The 15,464-nt window shown below is 61.8% G+C and overlaps 1 protein-coding gene across 3 annotated transcripts in view; it reads right to left on the bottom strand.

Moving 5' to 3' along the window:
• The window catches only part of LSP1 (lymphocyte specific protein 1), a 34,826-nt gene extending 20,759 nt beyond the window's left edge, over nucleotides 1-14,067 (bottom strand). For 2 of the 3 annotated variants that reach the window (XM_031448416.2, XM_064491977.1), the window contains exon 1: nucleotides 13,910-14,067. In XM_031448416.2, coding sequence (XP_031304276.1) covers nucleotides 13,910-13,977 — 68 coding nt within the window. In that variant the 5' untranslated portion in view covers nucleotides 13,978-14,067. Of the gene's footprint in view, nucleotides 1-2,422; nucleotides 2,506-13,909 lie in introns of those variants that run through there. The other variant, XM_064491978.1, reaches the window with a different exon arrangement.
• Nucleotides 14,068-15,464: the final 1,397 nt, after the last annotated feature.

Here is a 15,464-nt window from a genome sequence, read left to right as displayed (position 1 = left end):
TCTGGCCCTGCTGGCCTGCAGCCTCCTGCTGGGCACAGACACACAGGGAAGAACCAGCACCTGGGAGGCTATAGCCCCAGGGTGAGCCGAACAGAGACGAGAAATACGAGGGGTTGGGGACAGCTTCCCTGCTGACCTGCAGGATCTTTTTAATCTACTCAGACTGGACTCAGTGGACCCTCCAGCTGCTGCTGGTGCCAGTGCACTTCTCCGGCGCTTGGCACAGGGAGGGTTGTGCCCCCACTGCTGTCCCCTTCACCCCAGGGCCCAGGCATCTGAGGGGAGGGACTGGGGTGAAGCGGCTGGCAAGGGAGGTGGGCTCCCCACTCCCTGGGGGCTGGGCGAGTCACAGCCTCTCTGAGGCTGGTTTTCCATTGCCAGCTGGGGACAGAGGCCAGCAGGCCAGAAAAGCCATTGATTTGCAGGAGAGAGGCCGGTGGCGTGCGGCGTTTGCGTGTGGCATGTGGGTGTGTAAGGGCTTCCCGTGTCTGGGTCGGGAGCCGGAGGGTGTGCGGGTCCGCGCACATCTGGGAGCTCTGGTCGCCGGTTACAGGCAGGCTTGTTCGCGGGGCCAGACACGCTCTGCTGCCCTTTGTGAGGGACCCAGCCCTGCCACCCGCCCTGCCCCTCAGGGCAGGGCTTCCCGGGGAGCCCAGAGGGGCGCCCCCTCCCGTCCCCACCCTGGCCAGCCCCCTGCAGGCCCGCCTGCCCTTGTGCAGGTCCTCGCGGGCTTGCGCCGGGCCTTCCCCCGCCCTCAGCCCAGCTGCACCCCTAGCCCTGGTGGCACCTGCAGCATGCCCCCTGCTCATCCGGGGTGGGCAGCGGCCTGGCACTGGGTTTGGGAGCCGCATCGAAGCCACGCCTGGATGGCGCATGTGACATGGGCTCTCCCCGCCACTCCCCAGGGGGCCGGGCACCTCCCCTCATGGCCTCAGTTTCCCCGTCTGTCAAGTGGTGCTAGTGAGCCCCAGGACTGACCTAGCAGGCACTTCCCGGCTCCTGGGCCACAGGCTCCCCAGAGGGGGACAGTGGTGACTTGGGAGGACACATCCCAGCTGGCAGGGAGGAGAAGCCCCACCTGAGACACGTGGCCCTGTGCGAGGGCCCCCTGGTGATCAGCACCCGGGAGGCCGGGCAGAGCTCAGGAAGGAGAGCTGTGATGCCCAGGAGATGACTCACGACAGGGTCTGCCTTATGAGTGGGCAGAGTGGGGCTGCCAGGTAGCAAGCCCAGCATGGCCCCCTCCAACCCTCTCGCGGGTCCTGGCCTGGGGGTTGTGGCCCTCAGCCACGCCAGGCTGGGGCAGGGAGAGGGCCACCACTGCAAGTCTGCAGGGGCCCTGTGAGCTGGAGCTGGTTGGGCCTGGGGCTGCTCTCAGCTCCACTCAGAGGCTGCTGAGCCCACCTGCATACCTTGTCCCTCCTCCCTCCCAGAGTCCAGGCTGAGGTGGACCTGGGGATGCTGAGGGAGGCCCATTCGCCTCCAGAAGCTGGCTATCTGCTCAGCGTGTGCCATGCCATCGAAGGAGGCGGGGGCAGACTTGCGAGCCTGGCAGAAGACAGTCATCCCAGCTCAGGAGAAGCCAAGGCAGGCTGCATGGAGGAGGCAGCACTTCAGCTGGGCCTTAGATCCTGGAAGGGTGGAGGTAGAGGAAGAGCACTGCAGGCAGCTCAGAGGAAGGTGGTGAGAGGCCCATAGCTCAGAGTAGTGGCTCTGAGCCCACCTGTGACCCTTTTCCTCTGCTCTCTCTCCGTGACACTGTGAGGCAGGTGTTACCACACCCCCACTTTACAGAGGAGGAAACTGAGGCCCAGAGAGGATAGGGCACTGGCCCAAGGCCTTAGGGTGCAGGAGCCAGGATTCCAGCCAGGGAAGATCCAACTCCGAGGCCTGAGCACTCAGGTGGCCCCACAGTGCCTTCCACGCTAGGTGCACGATGAGTTGGAGTGGTGAGTGTGGCTACAAGGTCCAGTTTCATTGTCTGTAAGCTGAAGGGTGACTACGTGGTCCCCAGGGGCCAGCAGGACCACAGAGGAGGCCTCAGAAGCCATGCTGAGGCCATGCTCTTCACCTAGGAGCACGAGCCGGGGCAGGCACCCAGGACCAGGGACAGGGTCTTCGAGCAGAGTGTGGCCGCTGCCTGAGGCCCAGCGGTGCAGGCGGGCGAGGGCCAGGGGAGACAGGCCTGCATGCAGACACCCGCGCACGTGCACACGGTCCGCCAGCCTGGCTGCCCCTCGCCCTGCCCGCGGCGACGGCGGGGCCGCAGAGCCGTCGGGAGGGGGACCGGCTCCTGGCAGGGACTCGGGGAGCCCCACGCCCAGGGCGGCCCCGGCTCGGCGGTGCCAGGCCTCCCTGGGCAGTGCCAGCGCGGGCGCCTTGCCCTGCCCTCCGTGCCCCAGCCTGGGCGGGAGGGACCTACCTCCGGAGGCCCTCCAGGCCCTGTTTGCTAGAATTCCTTCTCGGGCGCTCCGGGCTGCTCATGATGCTGGTGGCCGCCCGCCTGGCCGGCGCCCTGGCCTGACCCCAGCCCTGGGGGCGCTGCGGCTGCTTCTTCAAAGGCTGCTGCCCGCCGCCCTCTGCGGCTGCCCTGCTCCTGCGGCTCCTCCTGCCACGGGGACCCTCTCCCCCTCCCCTCTCTCTCCTTTTCCCCCTTCCTTTCCCTCCTCACTCGGTTCCTTCCCTCGATTTCCTCCGAGCCGTCTCTCCCTCTGTCTGGCCGTCTCGTCTGTGGTTCTGATACCCCCTCCCCTGTCTCCTCTCTCTGTCTGCTTGTCTGGGGCCTTCTGTCTGTCCGTCTGGGTCCCTCTGGCCCCCGGGGGGTCTCCTGGGCTGGCTCCCCTCTGGCTGTGCTCGGGCTGCCCGTGTGCCCCTCTGTCCCGCCTCTGCGGCCTCGCGGCCTCTGGGGCTCTCGGCCCTCCGTCAGGACGCCTAGCAGCTGCCTGCCTTTCGTTCCCCCCAGCCCCCTTCTCCGCCCTCCTCGGTCTCCTCCACCTCCCCCTCCCCCTCCTTCGGAGACTAGTAAAAATGTCAGAGAGAAAACCCTCAGAGCCCAGCAGCCTGGGGGCTCAGCAAGACCTCAGAGGCCTGTGATGGGCAGTGTGCTGCCTCCCTCCCTGCCTCCGCCCCTCCCGCCCCCCCCCCCACAACTGCCCTGGCCACCTTGGCGGCCCCGCCCTGCCCCACTTCTCCTGCATCCCACTTCCATCCGCTCGCGGGGTGCCCGGGCCCCCACCTCTGCCTCCCCATCCCTGCCTGCCTCTCCCCTCGCCTGGTCCTGGCCTAGCTCATCTCTGGCCCCAGGTCCAGGGCCCTCTGCGCCTTCCCCTGTGGCCCCTCGGCCTCCCTGGTCCCACACTCGGCCCCTCTCTCCTCTCTTTTCCCTCTGGTGTCTCTCTGTCTCTATCTCTGTCTCCCTCCTTCCCTCCCCCTCCCTTCCTCTCCCCTCCCTTCCTCCTCTCCCTCCTCCCCTCCCCCTCCTCTCCCCTCCCTCCCTGTTCTCCATTTTCCCTTTGTTTCTTCCCAGCCCTCTGCTCCTGTTGTCACATCCAGGGGGGAGGCCCGGGCACCCCAGGAATCCTCTCTGCTCCCCAGGCTGGGAGGCTTCCGCCCTCCGCAGCCCCCTGCCAGGCTGCAGTGGAGGGTCAGAGCAGCAAGGCCCCAAGCGGCAGGGAGGCACACAGCCTCCGCTGTTGGTGGGGGAGAGCCATGCCCCCAAGAAGTGGCTGGTGGCACCAGGTCAGGGGTGCCCCGGCCAGCTGCCCCCGTGCCCGTGCTCTGGCCAAGGCCCGGGAAGAGCAGCCCAGCCCGCTGTTCCTCTGGTTGGGCTTAGTCACCGTGACTCACTTGACAACCCTGGGGCGAGTGGCCCAGTGGCCAGATGAGGGAGGGCCCGCACTCAGGCTCACGGGGAGTCGCCAAGGGCCAGCCCGCGCTGAGCCCTCTCACACCGAGGAGCTCACCAGGCTCGCCGGCGTTCACGACCGCCTGGAGAGGCAGCTGCCACTGTACCCGTGGCCTAGATGGGATGGGGAAACCAAGGCTCAGACTGGTACCCGAGGTCGGAGAGCTGGGAGGGGGCCTGGTAGAGCCAGAACCCAGCCAGGTCTGCCGACCGCTGGCCACCCCAGCACTGGCCCGGCCTACCCCCGCCACCCTCCATCCCCCAGCCGCAGAGGAATGGCCCTCTGGCTTCCGCAGCTAGTCTGACCTCTGGCTGTGCTGGGGGGCCAGGGAGCACCTGGGGGTTTGTGAGTAGACGAAGGGCCAGGTAATGGTCAGATCAGCGAGCGGGCGGACACGCGGGTGGATCCTGTGTGAGTGCAGTGTGTGTCCGAGGTGGCGGCAACAGTCGGAAAATTTCCATATGGCCCATGGGCCTGCGGTACTCAGGTGGCGGCTGGCTGGTGGAGACGGCGTGGGGGTCAGGAAATCCGACTCAGAGTCCTCCCCCACCCACTTCAGGCTGTGACCCACAGCTCGTCTGGAGGGGAGCCAATGGCTTCTCGCTTCCCCCCATAACCCAGGGGGAGGCAGAGAATGTGGGGTCTGCTGCTGAGACAGCTGCGGCCCCTGCCCACCCCAGCCCCCAGCCAGAGCTACAGAGACCTCAGGATTCTGGTGGACGAGGAAGGAGGGAGGGTGGCAGGGCCAGGCCTCAGGCTGAACCAGATCACCTTGGCGGAAGTACGTGTGTGTTTCATTTCCATCTCAAGCTGCCCATCCCCTCCTCGCCTCTTAGTTCTGGAATTCTGGTCGCAGACAGCCAGGAGTGAAGTGTGCCAAGGCGTATCTTGGTTCAAAAGAAGGAAAAATATTTTCACAGGGGAGAGGGCTGTCTTGGGATTGCGGGAGTTCCCTGTCACTGAGAACTTAGAATTGCAGGATTATTTATCAGAAACTGATGGGTGGGAGGCAGCAAGAATACATCTCTAGATAAAGTGGCCAGGATTCGTGGTTTTATAACCAGGGTGTGTTCTAACAGGAAGAGTAGGGCAGAGTATTTGATGTCAGCTCTACTGTTATTTGTCCATCTATCCACGCACCCACCCATCCATCCTGCATCCATCCTCTATCCATCCTCCATCCATTCATCCCTCCATCCATCCTCCATCCATTCATCCCTCCATCCATCCTCCATCCATTCATCCTTCCATCCATCCCCTTTATATAGCTATCTGTCTTTCTATGTATCATTTATCAATGCATCAATTTCTCAATATACCTATCCATTCAATTACCCATATAAACAATACAGCCTTCCATCAATTTATTCAATCCATCAAGCATCCATCAATACATGTATAACCATGTACATCCCTTTCTCTTTACTTTTCTTCATTGAGCGGGTATCCACCCACCTACCCACTCATATATCCTTCCATCTGTTGACTCATTCGACCACCATTCATCCATCTGTTTGTCTAAATGTCTTACACACGTAAAACCTGTAAAACACTTAAAAGAAGCCCTCAGTAGCCATCCATCCATTATAAACAGAATAACTACTCAATATGTTACTCACTGTTACCTATGTATCCATCAATTTGTGTATCTATTTGCCCAGCTACCCAGCCAGTGAACTATTTATTCATTCTTCAATACATTCTTCTATCTCTCCAAATATTCTACTGTCCTTACATCAACTCATCTCTTGAAATATTTTAATATTTATCCTCCCATCCATTCATATATCTGCCTCTCCAACCATCCACATGTCCGCCCATCTTCCTACCTAGCAAGTCACACATCCAGTTGTGCGTGTGTATGTATGTTTGTCCTGCAATAAACATATTTGCCCATCATTTTGCCCATAATGCCATCCAAATGGGTTAATACTTAAAGAAGTTACTGGAGCATAGTGAATTGTCGATAAATGTGAGCTACTGTTACTTTCACCCATCTATTCACACATCCGTATCTCATCCAACCGCCCACTTATTCCACCGCTCCATTTATCTTTATATGATTGCCCACTTATCCATATATTTTCCAAAAAATTTATTGAATGCTACTGTATTCGCTTCTGTCGGAGTTCAGTGTTAACAAGGTCCCTGTTCTCACAAAGATGGCATTTTAGTGGGAACAAAACAATGAACAGTACATGCGTAAGATGTCAGGTGATGCAACTCAGGGTAAGGGGACATGGAGTTCTGAAGGGGACTGATGTATTCTGTGCATGGTAGCCAAAAGGAAGTCCCATGGGAAAGAATAAGCCTTTCCTTATCTGAAGAGGGACTTGGGTATGATAGCTGTATACACTGGCAGAAGAGAATGTTCTAGGAAGAGAGAAGAGTGAGTGCAAAATTCCTGATTTAGGTGTGTCGCTTCACCAGTCCTTTCCAGTAGTTCATCCAGCATCAAGTCACATAGCTATTTACTCATTATCTATCTTTCTACTCATCCATCTCTTTCTGTAATTGCCCACCTGTCAATCTAAAACTCTATCCACTCTTTATATCTGTTTCTATGCCTACCTGTCCTGAAACCTTCTGCTTATCTGTCCTGTCATTTATCTGTCTACATTCTATTTATCCATATTTATCCATTTATCTATCCACCAATCCATAATTCCATTTCATGTGTCCATCCACCAGTCCATCCACACATCCATCCATCTACCTATCATTCCATTCACCTATCCATCATCATCCATCCATCCATCCACTTGCCCATCCTCCCACAATCCATCCATCCATCCATTTGCCCATCCACCCATCATCCATCCTTCCATCCATTCATTCATTCATTCACCCATCCATCCATCTACTCACTCATTCATCCATCTATTCATCCACCCATCATCCATCATCCATCCATCCACTCTTCCATCCACCCATCCACCCTTCCATCCAAACCCCCATCCATATACACATCATCCATCCATTCATCCACTCATCTATCTATCCATCCATCCAACCATCATTCATTCACCCACTCATTCCTCTATTCATTTATCCAACCATCCACTCCATCCATCTACCCATCCATTAATCCACTCATCGATCCACCCATCATCCATCCTCTATCTACTTATCCACTCATTCATCCACCCATCATTTCCATCCACACATCCCTCCTTTCATCCATCCATCCACCCTCCATCCACCCATCATCCGTCCAATCATCCATCCATCTATTCATCCACCTATTATCCATCTATTCACTCATCTATCTACCCACCATTCTTCTATCCATCACTTACCCATCACTTGTCCTTCCATCTATCCATCTACTCATCCACCTATCCATCCACCCACCCATCCATCTATCCACCATTTATCTACCCATTCACTCATCCTTTTACTCATTATTCATCCATCCATTCTCTCCTCCTTCCATCCTTCTGTCTCTTTATCCATCTATTAATCCACCCATCCGTCCACCCATTATCCATCTATCCATCCCTTTACTCATTCATCCGCCCATCCATCTACTCACATTTATCTATTTATCCACCTATCTATCCACCTATTATCCATCCATCCATCCATTTACCCATCCGTCAATCCACCCACCCATCATCCATCCATTCACTCACTCATGTATCCTTTCATCCACCCATCCATCCGCTCATCATTTATCTATCCATTCATCAGTAATCCATCATCTATTTACCCATCACCCATCTATCCATCATTTATCCATTCATTCAGATTGACATCATATGTTCTTCAGTCCATCCATCCATGCACCTATCCACCCACTATCAATCCATTATTTTTCCATCCATCATTTATCTATTCATCACTGATCCATCATAGAGCCACCCATCATCCATCTCTGTCATCTATCCATCCAACCATCCAGACGGACATACATATGTTCTTCTATCCATTCACTTATCCATCCAATCACCCCCCTCTCCATCCATCCATCCATCCACTCATCATCCATCAGCCGGTTATTCCTAGCTCCTACCTTTCTTTGTCTACCTTTCCTTTCGTTCATACTTTTCTCTCTCACTGAATCTTTTATTTTCCTTTTTTCTTTCTTCTGTGACTAAGACATGGTTCATAAGCTTGTGGTTAAAGAAGATAAAGGAACAGACCCTCATGACCCAGAGACTAAGTGCCACAACAGAACCTAAATAAGGGCTGAGAGATAGGGAGCTGTCCTTTATTCAGACCTTCTCAGCACACACAGACACACACATGCACACAGCCAGTGAGAGCCCACGTGGGGCGGGCTGCGGGAGAGGGGGTCAGAGCTGGTGGCCTCAGTGGCTCCTGGGTGGCTCCAAATAGAGAAATGTCTCTGATTACTCATCGGTTTTAACCGTGCCTCAGTCCAGCCCAGGGAGAGAGGCCAGGACGATGGGGTGGGGTATAGCGGTAAAGCTGGGACTTTAGGGAGGGGCTGGGACCAGGAGAAAGGCTGAAAGCTTCTTTCCAGATTCCTCTGGAATCGACTGGCCAGGTCCACCTGTCCCAAGTCCCATTTCTCTTCTGAAGAGAGTACCCGGGAAAGGCGGGAGGGGGAGTAGGCAGCCTCGGGTCACCTGGAAGGGAAGCCATCAGCAGGGCAGTTTTCGGGGGTGGGGCACAGGCGCCCTCTTCTGGGGGGGGGGCGGCACGGGTGCCCTCGGAGGGAGGGAGGGGCCTGTGTCCTCCCCTGGGGGCGGGAAGGAGTAGCGTCTGCCACCCCACCTGCCAGGCGCAGGGCCCGGCGGTGACCCTCTCGCTCCTCACCCACAGTCCACAGCCTGTGCGACACCTGCGAAAGCTGAGGGTCCAGAACCCACCACCACTGCGCCCTGTTACTGTCACCCCTACCCCTGCCAGCTGTCCCTGCTGACCTCTGCTGTCCCGCTGTGGCCAGTATCCCAAGTCCCCCCATTCCTGCAGGGCAAGGTGAGTGTCTCGGGGCAGAGTCGGGGGTCAGACCGATCCTGGGTTCCCAGACAGCCCCTCCTGACAGCCAGTGGGATCAGACAGTGCTCCTCCTGCCACCCCAACGGCTCTCCCCTTCCCACACGGAGGCCGCGGATGGAGTTGGGGCAGACTGGCCTGGCCCCCAGGAAGGGCCAGGGCCCCGCTCACCCCGCCCTCCTCCTGTGTCCTGTGCCCCGCACTGCAGGGCTGCCGGCTGGCGGTGCTAGGAGGCCTGCTTTTCTCAGTCCTCTTACTTCCTATGAACGCCACACCCGCACGGCCCCAGCCCCTGCTTCAGGCTCTTGGGCGTTGGGGAAGGGACGGGGCGGGGCCCCGGTCTGGCCGAGAGTCCCTGGCCCTGCACCCCAGGCGCGGGCTTTCCCCTCCGGGTCTCAGCTCATAGTCGGTGCAGAGCGTCTGCCTCCGTCTGCCTCGGGGCGCTCGGGGGCTGGTGAGGTCTGGGAGCTCCCCTCGCTGGTGGCCTGGAGCCCCCGGTCTCCAAAAAGACCCTTGGTAGTCCCTGGAGTAGGGAATCCCTGGCTGCAAAGTGTGGGGGGCTGGGTCCTGGGAGAGCAGCCGAGGGCTCCTTTCTAACGCCCCTGGAGAGAACCGTCTCGTTCTGGCCATGCCAAGTCCCATTTCTGCTTCGGGGGAGGTCCCTAGTGGTGTCTCCTGAGCTGTGCCCTGTTCTGGGTGGGCCTTGGGACGCACGGTCCTCATTCGGATGGGAACCTCAGGGCACCCTGCAGAACCCATGAGGGGCAGCGCCCCAGCCCCGGACCCCCGCCCCCCCCCCCATTCCGAGTCCTTGCCAGGTGGCAGGGGGCCTGCGCTCGCCCAGGGAAGCAGTGTTAGGAAGCACACGCTACACGCCGGTGGCCAGCGGCTGGCCCTTGGGGAGGACGTTCAGCCCTTAAGCCTTGGTTTCTGCTGGTGGAAGTAGGGGCCCTGGCACCTGCCTCACAGGCTGGGCAGTGAGACCCTCGGCATGAAGAGCTCGGTGAGGCTGGCACAGCCGAGTGAGTGCTGAGTAGCCATGACCCCAACCGTGCAGATGGAGAAACCGAGGCCTCAGGGGCAGGGCTTCCTCGCTCCAGGAAGCACTAGCCCAGACGTAGTGGCCAGTGCCCCGCACCCCGGAGGTCCGTGCCTGTCCCCGACCTCCGCCTGCACTGGAAGCGCAGAGCCCAGGAGAGCAAAGGCGGCACCCACGGCCCCAGCCCAGGGCTCCTAGGAACCTCATCTTCCCGACCGAGGGCTGGCCCACTGCTCTGGTACCCTCTGAGGGATGAGGCAGAGGCAGACAGTAGTGGGGGTCGTGAAGGGGAGGGCAGCACTGCGCAGACCCACGGTGCCTCCCTGGCTGGGCCCGCCTGTTCTGGCCTCGAGACCCTCCTGGCTCTGCCCCCACGGCTCCAGGATTGCTGGAGGAGGAGGCAGATGGAGACCAGGACGGGGGTGGGACGCAGGGAAGGGTTTCCGACTTCCCAAGTCAGCAGGGTGGGCCCTGCAGCGGCTTCCCCAAGCGTGTGAGGAGGTCCTCTCCCTCTCCCCCACCCGAGGACGGGGTGCGAAGGGTCCAGACAGAAGGCTAGAGGAGGCGCGGGGGGAAGGCATCCATCGTCCCGGCTGAGCCCGGCCTCCCTCCTCCCTGAGACCCCTGCCCTGGGTGGGGAGGAGATGAGACCCACCTGGGGGTCCTGAGTCCGACCCAACTCTGGCTGCCACCTCCTAGTCTGGACCCTGAAGGAGCCCCAGTGTGTGGCCCCCCCATCCCTCCACCCCATCAATCTGGGGCTGGGGCCAGGGCCTGATTCTGCCTGTCCCGCCCTACCTCCTGAGTGGCCTTTGGCACCACCCGCTGCTCTGGGGCCGCGTACCTGGCTGCCTCAGGTGGTGCCGGCCCTGCCAGGAAGGCAAATGGGTGCCTGGCTGTGTGGGGGCTGCCAATCTTCCTTGGGGTTCTGCCCGTCCAGTGCCACAAGCTCTTCCCGCCCTTGGCTCCCTTAGAGGGGTGGAAAGATGAAGTTTGTCAGGGCACACAAGCCTCCAGCTGCCAGCTGCCGGCAGCCCCATGGGGACCCTGCAGCCCAGAGGGCAAGGCCGAGAGGGACAGATGGCCCAGAAGGGGACCCTGCCGAGGGTGGCCCCGCAGGCGATCCTTGCTCTGCCGTCCCCCCTCAGCTCAGCACATGGAGAAGAGATGGACACAGCATCCATGAATCCCAGGGGAATGGGGGTCACGCCCTGCTGGGCGGGCGGTGAGGGCCAGAGGCCTAGGGGGCCGGGAGACACCACTCAGCCCTCCCTGCCCCAGCCAGGGTCATCCAGGGCCAGAACCACCTAGCCGAGGGGGAGGCCAGGGCCCGGGCTTTGGGGCCGACCCCACCGCGGGCAGTGGCAGACGTGGAGAGTGGCCAGCCCGAGGCGGTAGGGGACGTGGCAAGCCTTCAGAATCCTGCACAGGTAGGTCGAGGAAGGGCCTGTGCAAAGTCGTAGTGATTCCGACATCTTCTAGAACTGGGAAGGCCAGACTGTGGGGGGAGGTGTGGTCAGCATGGCCAGGGCAGGCCTGGAGTGGCTGCCTGGGGGGGCTTTGTGGCCCCGTGGTGGATGGTTCTGTGCATGGGAGGACACGGTCCAACTGCCTCGTGGAGAAAAAGCGTGGCAAAGGCAGGGGCCTGGCGACCAGGGCAGGCTGGGCTGTAGCAGGGGTGACGCCAGGGCTCCAGCGAGCCTGTCTGCAGGTGGAATCCTGCCACGGGGACGTGGGCACCGGAAGGACCCAGCGTGGGCCCATCTGGCCCCCAGGAGAGTCGGGGTGACACAGGATCTCTGAGGGGCTGGGACAGTCTGAGTAGGGAGGCCCCACCCTGGGGCGGTCTCGGGGGACGGTCCATCTGCCCAGTCGAAAGGGCAGGGCCTGTCCTGGGCGAGGGCCCGAATCCTTGACAGCCCCTCCATGGGCAGTGTGGGTGGGGTAGGGGGGTGGGTCTGGTCGGCTGTGCTCCAGCCCCAGCAGACCCTGCCCAGCCTCGCCCTCCTGGGGGCTCCCGGGAGGGGCTTCCCAGGCCACATGTCCCTGGCCTGAGCGTCGGGGACTTCTCACTCATCCTGGACAGGAAAATCCCCGGTTCCCTCAGTCACCTTGTGAAACGAGAGCCCCACCCGCCCTGGGTCTCGGTTTCATTCTGAAATGTCAGTGTCGGTCGCACACCATGGTGGGGGTGACGTCCGTGGGGGCGCCCTGGCTCTGGGGCTGGGGGTGCATCCAGCCAGCTCTCCCTCCCAGCTCCTGACAGACCCCACACAAATGAGCCTCAGGCCCCTGAACAGGCACCAGTGAGCTGGCCCTGTCCCCCCAGCCCCCGTCTGGACCTGGGCTGGTGGCCGGGCCCTCTGCTACCTCCTTCCTCTCCTCCTCATGCATGACAGCTGAGGGGGGGGGGGTCAAGGATGGGGCCAAGGAGGGGCAGGCCCCAGCCAGGCGGCTCAAACTGTGCCCTTCTATGGACATGTGGTGGCTGGAGGAGCACGCAGAGCCCAGGGCTCGGACGGCGCTGACGTGGGGAGCTGCCTCTGCGCGGGGACACAGCTGTCCCCAGTTACCTGCTGTGCATGCGTGTGCAGAACGGCCTGCCTCTCTGGAAGCACACGGACATGTCCTGGGCCACACAGCACGGACCTTGCCTCCCGCCTCACCACTCCAGCTCCCCGCAGAGCCCCGGGCCATCACAGGCACCAGGACCCTCACCTGGACCCCGCAGCCCGGCTGCTGCTCAGCCTCCCCTTCCCCTGAGACTCAGCCCCCTCAAGCCCCTGAACCAGAGCCCCCACAGGGAATTCAGCAAGGATACGCATGCGCGCACACACGCACCCCCTTCAACTCCCCATCAGACACTTCCGCCTTCCCCGGGTTATCAGTGAAGCATCACACAGGCGCGGTACCTCCACCTCTAGCCTCCTGCATGAGAGCTGGGGGCAGAACCCACTTTGCAAGTCAACCCTGAGGCTGTGGGGAACCCTGCCCGTGGCTGCTCGGGGGGGTCATGGTGGGCCCCCCTCCTCTGCCTTCTCCCCAACTGCCCCCACAGCAGTAGCTCTGGGGCAAACGGGAGATGGCCCTGGGGGGCTCAGTCTCCACCCTGTGGCTCCGGGTGTCTCACCCCCTCGCCGAGGCCCCTTGCCTTCCCTTCACCTGGGCAGCAGCCCCCACTGTCCTCCTCCTGGGCTGGTGTTCCCTCTCTCCACACTACCCCCATCCCCTGACTGTCCCCAAGCCCTGACTGCTCCCATCTCTCTGGGACCTGCACCCTGGGGCAGATGGAGCCCCACAGCATGGCTCAGCCTGCTCGCCGGCACATCCACAGCCCATGCCCCAGCCGGGAAGCCTCCTCCTCTGCCCCTGCGCAGACCGGGCGCCCCCGGACGAGGCCTGGGCCGCACGGTTCCAATGCCGAGCTCTGGCTGTGGACACACAAGCAGTCCTTTTCCTGGTCAACCCACACACAGCCTCTGCTCGCATCCCCTCACATCCATTTCCAACCAGCCGCACCTGCCTGACACTCAGAAAGAACCTGCTGGAGAAAGACCCCCTTCTCCATCACCACCGGGAGGGGTGGCCCAGAACGGGGGCGGGCCTCGGGTACAGGCTTGGAGGTCCTGAGGCTAAGCCCCGGGCGCCACCTCCTCCAGCCCTCACAGCCTCGGCCCTGCCTGCCCAAGGCCTGGTCTCTCGCCCCGCGGTCTAGGCTGAGTCCTGGTTCCTGTATCCGGCGTTCAGCCCACCTTGTCCTAGGTCAGCACCCCGCCAGCTGGTGGGGGAACCCGGCCTCCCCCAGTTAGGCCCAGCGGCAGAGGCAGAGGGAAGAGGCAGCTCCCCACCACGGGTGAGAAGGGGGCCCAGGAAGGCGCCCTGCAGCCAGCGTGCTGCCCCCAGCCCCCGCGGCGCTGCAGATCCCCGGGTGCCCCCCACCACCACCACCACCGTGTAAAGGCAAAGACTCCTGCGGACCACGGCCTGGCCCCGGCCTTACCCTGCGTCTTCGTCCCCCAGCAGCTCCTGCTGCTCCTCGGAGCCCGGGTGGCTGGGCGCCTCGGCCATCGCCTGGCGTCGGGTGGCCGCGCTGAGGGCTGTGTGTGCGAGCTGCGGCTCTCGGTGCCTCCTGGGGGCCCCCCCCGCCCCCCTCCGCCCGCCGGGCCTCACTTCCCCCTCCGGCAACAGGTCGGGGCGGGGAGCCTCTGTGGGCTTGGGCTGGGGTGCTGCAAGAGGCAAGAGCAGAAGAGGGAAAACCGCCATCAGGAAGCGCGAAGCGGGCCGCAGCGGCCTGGAGGGCGGGGGTGGGGGGCGGGGACCCCCGCACACGGGCCCCCACGCTCCCCCGGGCCCCCGGCAGCCCCGCCTTGGAGCCCGCCTGTGTGCGGCTGGGTCCCCAGGCACCAGGGCGCTGTCCTGGTGCCTAAGCCTCCATGTTCAGCATGGCGACCCTCAGGGAGGAGATCTGGGTGTGCTCCCGGCACAGATGCTCTGGTACCCCGGGGCTCCGGCCGTCGCCTGGTGCACGGGGCCCTGGGCCGAGCTCTCCAGGCGACCTCCGGGCCAGCCTGAGCTGTCCCACCTGCCGGCCCCACACATTCTCTCAGCACTTGCTTTCCTTTCCCGAACCGTCGGGGTCCCTGGTCTCTCCACCCCACCTCCCTCTGTCCCTTTGACCTGCCTCCCCTCACCCTCCAAGCTTCGGGAGCTCAGAACTGACCGGGTGGATGGTCAGTGTCACTGGGCTGGCGGGGTGCTCAGGGACTTCCCAGGAGGGACCAGCAGGAAGAGCGGATGGATCAGAGCCGTTTCACCCTCACTGTGCTCGGCCACTGGGAGTGGCCAGACGAGGGGCTCAGAAATCAGTGAGCGGTGAGCCACTGTGGTGGGGGGCAGGCCCCACAACTGGGGACTCAGCCGTCACCATGAAGCCATGCTGGGACAGCCACGGAGGTGGGCAGACCCGGGTCACCCCCGGGCACGGGAGAAGGGAAGAGGGAGCCCTGGCAGCTTGCCAAGCCCTGGCCAGCGGTGGGCCAGAGAAACCCAGACGGAAGGGGCTTGGAGCGGCCCCAGGGCACCAGGCTGGGGAAGGCAGGAGGCCCAGGGCGCTCACCCACCAGGGCGGGCCCCTCCCAGGGACAACCTGGGAGGCAACAAGGCCCCTTCGCCGCCCACAGGCACCAAGAAGGCTCACCCTGCAAGGGGAGGCTCCGGGAAGGGTCCCGCACTTGAGAATGTCGGGTGGGCCCGAGCCAAGCGGGGCTCAGCGCCACAGACGGGCCCTTGGGGCGCTGTCCCTGCGAAGTCAGGGTTGCTGCCTCATGGATTCCTGGGGTCACTCACCGCCCACCTTGGACGCGGGGTTGTCTGGACACCCACGTGCGTGGGGGCCAGGCCTCAGCACCCTGGCTGGCTGACTGCATCCCCAAGGAGCGGGCGCTCAGCTCGCCTGCCCCACATGCCTGGGCACCTCGTCCGCGGGGGCAACCCGGGGTCTACCTGCTGTCCAGGTCCTTCCTCTGGCCTTTGGTTAGGTTGGCTCCAACAACACA

Source organism: Camelus dromedarius, chromosome 12 (assembly GCF_036321535.1).
Source record: "Camelus dromedarius isolate mCamDro1 chromosome 12, mCamDro1.pat, whole genome shotgun sequence".
Lineage (NCBI taxonomy): Eukaryota > Metazoa > Chordata > Mammalia > Artiodactyla > Camelidae > Camelus > Camelus dromedarius.
Note: the sequence above shows the minus strand (reverse complement) of the source record. Positions and strands in the feature narration are given on the sequence as shown.